Here is a 7050-nt window from a genome sequence, read left to right on the forward strand (position 1 = left end):
ATTCTATTACATGAGATAATATACAATACAGTAGGTCCTAAAATAAGAATATACTACACATTTGTAAATATAAATAGAACCCAATGTACAGATTTCACAATGAAAAGAAATATACAAAATTCTTCATCTATTTTTCTTTTCTGTTCATGGTATCAGAGCCTGATCTGGTATCTGAAGTTCTAAAGCCTCATTCAAGCTTCCTTTCCTAAAATCAATGGCAGAAAACAATAACCAAAACAATGAAAATACAAATATTGAATCAAAAACTTATAAAGTTTCTGCATCTGAAAATTCAGCTTCAAACCTCGTTAATATTTCCTTGAATGGCTGGAATTTCTTGTCATGGAGCAGATCTATGACCATAGCCTTAAAGGCTAGAGACAAGTATGAATTTGTCACTGGTGAAGAACAGGAACCTGTAATTGGATCTCCATTGAGAAAGAGATGGCAGAGAATCGACAATTTGGTAACATCTTGGATCTTAAACTCTATTTCTAAAGATTTAGTTGAAGCATTTCTGTATTATCAAAGTTCCAAAGATTTTTGGAATGAACTGTCCACCAGGTATGGTGAATCTAATGGACCTATGATTTACCAAATAAAGAAAGATATTTCAGTAACTGTACAAGGTAACCAAACAGTAGCTAATTACTAAACAAAACTTAAAAAACTCTAGGATGAGTTGGCTTGTTTAAGGCCCATTCCCAAATGCATCTGTGGAATTGCAAAAGGATGTACCTGTGGTGTTATAAGAGCAGTCTCAGATCTAGATGGAGAGGAAAAACTCATGCATTTCCTCTTAAGATTGAATGATACATATGACAATGTTAAAAACCAAATCCTGCTTATGGATCCATTTCCAAGTATGAGCAAGGCTTCTTCAATGGTACTGAGTGTTGAAAAACAGAGGGAGGTGAATACTACAATCTATGATTCAAGTGAGAATAGTAGTGCAATGTATGTGCAAAAATCAAACTACAACAGCAAAAATACAAGCAATAATTCTAGATCTAAAGTTGATAAGCATTGTGATCACTGTAATGGGATCGGCCACACTAGAGAAACTTGTTTTAAACTAACTGGTTATCCAGATTGATTTATTGAACTCAAAAAGAAAAAGAAAGCTCAAGCACATTAAGGACAAGTAGGTGATGCACAGTTGAATGTTAACTTAGGAGGCAATGAGAATGATGTATCCAGAATGGTGAGAATGGAGATCCAGCGTGCAATCAAAGATAAAATGCAGTATGATAATAAGGCAGGAGATACACCTATAGCTAACACAGTCAGTTTTGCAGGTATTGTCTCTCATTTTCATTATAATGTGCATGATAAATGTGAATTAGTTCCATGGATTGTTGACACTAGTGCAACTGATCATATGACATACATGCATCATCTGTTTCATACATTAACCAAATTACCTAAACCTAGAACAGTAACCCTACCTGATAACTCCACCAGAACTATAACACATGTTGGCAAGATCATAATACATGACAGATTGGTATTAAAGGATGTGTTATATATACCAACATTCAAATGCAATTTATTATCTGCATCAGCCCTTGCAAAAGACAATGCACTATCAGTGAAAACACTACCTGACCACTGTTTGTTGCAGGATTTTGCAGACTGATGAAGTAATAGCTATTGGCAAGTTGAATGGAGGCTTATATTTTCTTGATAAGAAGTGTTTTATGCCTATTACTACTACTAAAGCCCTACTTACTTGTACTACACATGATGATCATTTGAGACTATTATGGCATCTTAGACTGGGTCATATCTCTATGGCTAGACAAAATCATGTAATAAATTTTGATACAAACAGTGGGCTCTTGAATGTAATGTTTGCCCCCTTGCAAAACAACAAAGATTACCATTTTATCCAAGTTGTAATATTGCTAAAGGCATATTTGATTTAGTACACATTGACCTATGAGGACCTTATCCTATTACTTCTTTAACTGGTGCCAGATATATGCTTACCATTGTGGATGACTATAATAGATACACATGGGCCTACATGTTACCAAACAAACAACAAGTCCACTCAATTCTTGACCACTTTACTAACCTAATAGACACCCAATTTCACACCAAATCAAAACAATAAGGACTGATAATGGCACTGAGTTTGTGAATAATGTAGTGAAGACATTATTCCTTTCTAAAGGAATTACACATCAACTATCTTGTCCCTATTCTCCACAGCAAAATGGGAGAGTGGAGAGAAAACACAAAGAAATCTTGAATATTGGGAGAGCCCTTCCTTTTCAGGCCAAATTCCCTAAGATTTTTTTGGTCTGAAGTTCTCCTATCTGCTGTTTACCTGACCAATAGAGTGCCTTCTGCACTCTTAGAATGGTTAAGCCCTTTTGAAAAACTAAATCAAACACAACTAGACCTGACACATCTAAGAGTTATTGGCTGCCTGTGTTTTGCAACCCAATACTAAACCACACAAAGACAAGTTTGATCCTAGAGCTAAACAATGTGTATTGCTAGGTTATGGGGCTCAACAGAAGGGTTACAAGATCTATGACATGCACTCTAAGCAGATTTTCTACTCAAGGGATGTTGTGTTCAAGGAAACAGTTTACCCCTTCCATCACAACACCCCTCTTGAGTCTTGTACATTTAAGATACCAACCTGTTTTGATGACAATGACCCACAAATCCTAGACCATATAATCACAAATGAAAATATGCCTAATACCGACCCAACAAGACAACAGACCACACCTACAACTGAACCAGAACACCAACAACCCATCCAATACAACCAGACAGACCCTGATCAGACATTACACACAGACCAACCAGTTCAACCACTTAGGAGAAGTACAAGAAATTCCAGACCACCAGCTTGGATGATAGATTATGTAACCAATTGTGCAAATTCCAATCCCACACATTTCTTACCCAATTCACCCTATTCACATGCATATGTATCTTTTGCATCCAATGTCAACAAAATTCATGAACCATTATCATATAATCATGCTATTTCTAATGAAAATTGGGTGGAAGCAATGCAAACTGAACTGCAGGCTTTGGAAGACAATGGTACATTGGGTCTTAACTGAGTTGCCTAAAGGGAAATGGGCCATTGGATGCAAATGGGTCTACCGGGTCAAATACAAACAGGATGGAACTGTAGACAAGTATAAAGCTCGCCTGGTTGCTAAAGGGTTCAACCAAAAACTAGGCATTGATTACAATGACAGTTTTTCTCCTATTGCTAAAATGGTAACTGTGAGAATTATGTTTGCCCTAGTTGCTAAATATCAATGGAACCTTCACCAGCTTGATATTAACAATGCCTATCTACATGGTTTTATCAATGAAGACATCTACATGCAACCCCCAGCTGGCTATTCTAAAGCTTCTAAAAGCTAAGTATGCAAACTGACCTAAATCACTTTACGGACTCAAACAAGCTGGCAAAATGTGGAACCAAGAGTTGACAAATACATTAATCCAGTACGGATTTCAACAATCAGTGAATGACCACTACCTATTTACCAAAGGAGAAGACAATGACTTTCTAGCACTTATTATCTACGTGGATGATATTTTAGTTGCTGGACCTGACATTCAACTTATATGCAATGTCAAAGAGTTTCTACACTCTAAATTTACTATTAAAAGATCTAGGCAACACAAGATTTTTCTTGGGCATTGAAATCCTATGGTCTAATGATGGCATCTACTTATCACAATGAAATTCATTCAAGACATGCTGTTAGATTCACACATGCAGCACGCCAAACATGCATCCACACCATTAGTACAAGGCCAAAAGATTCAAGCACACATGGGGACCATTACTCACAGAACCAGACTATTACCGTTGACTAGTGGGGAGACTACTTTACCTGAGCTTCACCAGACCTGACATTATTTACTCAGTTCAACAGTTATCTCAACACATGCAAAACCCTTGTCGAGGTAATATGGTAGGTGCTTCTCATGTTCTACGCTACTTAGCCTCCACCATAAATTTGAAATTGTTCTTCCCTACCTCTTCTACGCTTGATCTCCAAGCATACTGTGATGCTGATTTCAAGAGGCCAGCAAACTGACAGAAAGCCAAAAATGAAGTAGAATTCAGAAAAATTGGAGGAAGGACAAATTTCCACCTTGTCCACATTGCAAAAAAAACAAACCACACTGCGAACTACTGCTGGTTCAGACCTGGAGCTCAATGTAAGATTTATAAGCAATTTGGTCACACCGAGAAAGTTTGTTCTACAAACCAGAATCAACAAACACAAGCCCATCATGCACAAGTCACCGAAATTCTGAAAAGTATGAAGAACAACTATTTGCTGCAAATGAAATTGAAAAATGTGGTGTCTCAATTGAAGCTAAAGAGGCATGGCTTGTTGATAGTGGCTGCACTAACCACAAGACACCAAACTTGGTGAATTTCGATAGCTTGGATACAAACTACTCTTCAAAAGTCAGACTTGGAGATGGTAGGCTTGTTGATGTCAAAGGCAAAGGAGATGTGATTGTACAAACTCCTTCAGGTACAAAGCTTGTTTCCGATGTTCTTTATGTACCGGAACTAAATCAAAGCTTGTTTTCGGTTGGTCAATTGCTGGATAAGAATTACAGTTTGCTATTGAAAGATAAAACTTGTGAAATAAGTGATCCTTCTGGCTTAAAGATATTTGCTGTCAAAATGAAACGGAGAAAGCTTTCCTCTAAACTTAAGAAACTTCGAAGAAGAATCTTAGTTGAGTCATAAAGAAGAATCTGATTTGTGGCATAAGAGACTTGGTCACACCAATCTCAATTCATTAAAATTGCTACAATCCAAGAAGTTAGTTGCTGATTTGCCATCTGTAGTTGAAAACAATAGTGAATCCAAAGCCTACAGAATTTTGAATCATGTTACTAATCAGGTGTATGTCAGCAGGAGTGTCAAATTTAATGAGAAAGGAGAATGGGATTGGAGTAAAATGGAGCCAGGAAATTCTAAATCAGTTCTTGAACAAGATCCTTTTTAGCAAGAGCAAGAACTTCCAGTTGACAATGAAGAAGAATCAAATGAAGATGATTATGCAATTAGAGGAACCAGATCCCTAGAGGAAATTACAACAGATGTAATGTTGTCTCACTTGAACCAACTCAGGTGGATGAAGCCTTAAAATTGCCTGAGTGGAGAGCTGCCATGCAGGGAGGAGGTTGAAGATGATTATGAATTTTCATCAAGAGAATTGAACTAAAATACTTTTGTGACAACAAATCAGCTGTTACTATGGTTAAGAATCCAATCTTCCATAGAAAAACCAAGCATACAAAAGCAAAGTACCATGCAATTCGTGAAACTGAAAAGGAAAATAAAATTTAGATTGTTCATTGCAGTCTGAAGACCAAACAGCAGATATTTTCACCAAGCATTGCAAAAACCAAGATTTGAATTTCTTAAGAATCGACTTGGTATTTGTCTCAACTCTTGCATCAAGGAGGAGTGTTAAAGTTACAGCTACAGCTCCATTGAAGTAAAATTGATGCAAGTGTTGTTGACAGTTTTTGGAGGTATTTTGTTAAAGTCATTAGATTTTGTTGTACTTTGTTGAAGTCAAGAAGTAGGTGAACTACCTTGCTTTTAGGTAAGTTGGTGAACAAAATTCCTTGACTTACAGAAGTTTGGTGAACAAACTTCTTTGACTTATGGAAGGTTGGTGAACAAACTTTAGAATAGCTCTAGTATAAATGTTTACATTATGCTGTAATGGAAATAATGAAATGTGAAGATTTGTTTCTCCACACTTACAAAATCTGCAAAATTTTCCTTCTCTGCAGAATTTTCCTTCTCTTTCTTATTTTTCTGCCTCTTTTAACCAACAAGTAATTATTGCGAGGAATGTCACGCTGCATTACAACCATCAGCGTAAAAACCCATCAGTATGTTGAAACCTTTGCATTTAATGGCAGAGCACATTTGAGTAGAATTGATTGCCCATGATGGTTCATACTAATTAATGGGCAATCGGCACATGATAATCTATCAGCAAGTTGAATCTAAAGAAATTCAGGATTGCCAAATTCTTACTAAGCAGCTTGGCTTCTTGCGTCTGCCTAGAACACGTTCTTCATATAGCCCTCTTTGTCCATAGTTATGGAGTAGAAAAACTCTGTTTTTCCATTGCATTTCTCTAAACATTTCATGTACTGCTTTAGCATCACCTTTCCTAATTAATAGCTTCCTTACCTTTCCCAAATGATTTTCACAGTCTTTCTGTAAACATGGCATTCTATCTTATCCCCGAAATTCTCCAACTAATGCCAGAAACGTTTTGCATGCCCTTATCCCTGCAAAATCATTCACCTCTAACGTTCGTTTCACATGGGGTTGAATAACTCTGTGTTGCACCAAGAAACAAGCCTTACTTGGTGCATGGTGGTTATGTTCAAAACTCACTTTGTTGATCCTCAACCTCCCATCAGCCTGACTTGAAGCACAAATTTTGGCCATACACCCAATATGCGCTGATGGTCTCTCTCTCATCGAATTATGGCTATTGTTCCCAGCTTTGCAAGCTCTATGACATGCATAGGTCTTGAACTGTACTTCCCTGTTTATACTTGTCTTAGTAGAGTATTTCACCACACTAAAACCCAATCTCTTTACATAATTTCGATAGTAGGCGAATAACTCTTCCGCATCATTAAACGACATTCCAACAACAGTACCTCACTCTCTTCTTGAATCACTATGTCCCTCATCATCACATGCTTCTTCACTACTGGCCGTCTCTTTTGCATTTCCATCTTCTCTGTTGCTTCCCATTTCATGTACAATCTCCATTCTAGGTATCACATTCAGCAAACATTATTTGTGTTATCAAACAATTTAATTCTAATAAATCATATAGCATTCAGCATTTTCATTCCATCAAAGTTTTCTTTATTACATATTGCAACACGTTGGACACATAACTGTAATAATATTCAGTGTGCATATCAAACGCGTATAATTCGGCTAACTTTATTGTTCGTTATGTTTATAAGATGAAAAATGTAAATTCC

General features: G+C 36.8%; 1 protein-coding gene across 1 annotated transcript; it reads left to right on the plus strand.

Moving 5' to 3' along the window:
* The first annotated feature begins 214 nt into the window (after positions 1-214).
* On the plus strand, positions 215-1096 carry LOC149491749 (uncharacterized). Its single transcript, XM_089717063.1, has 2 exons — positions 215-629; positions 732-1096. Exons 1-2 carry the CDS (start codon positions 215-217, stop codon positions 1094-1096), a joined length of 780 nt encoding a protein of 259 aa, XP_089573189.1.
* The last annotated feature ends 5954 nt before the right edge of the window (positions 1097-7050 follow it).

This window comes from Jatropha curcas, unplaced genomic scaffold (assembly GCF_041381405.1).
Source record: "Jatropha curcas cultivar XTBG-Jc1 unplaced genomic scaffold, XTBG_Jcur_1.0 HiC_scaffold_686_pilon, whole genome shotgun sequence".
Taxonomy (NCBI): Eukaryota; Viridiplantae; Streptophyta; class Magnoliopsida; order Malpighiales; family Euphorbiaceae; genus Jatropha; species Jatropha curcas.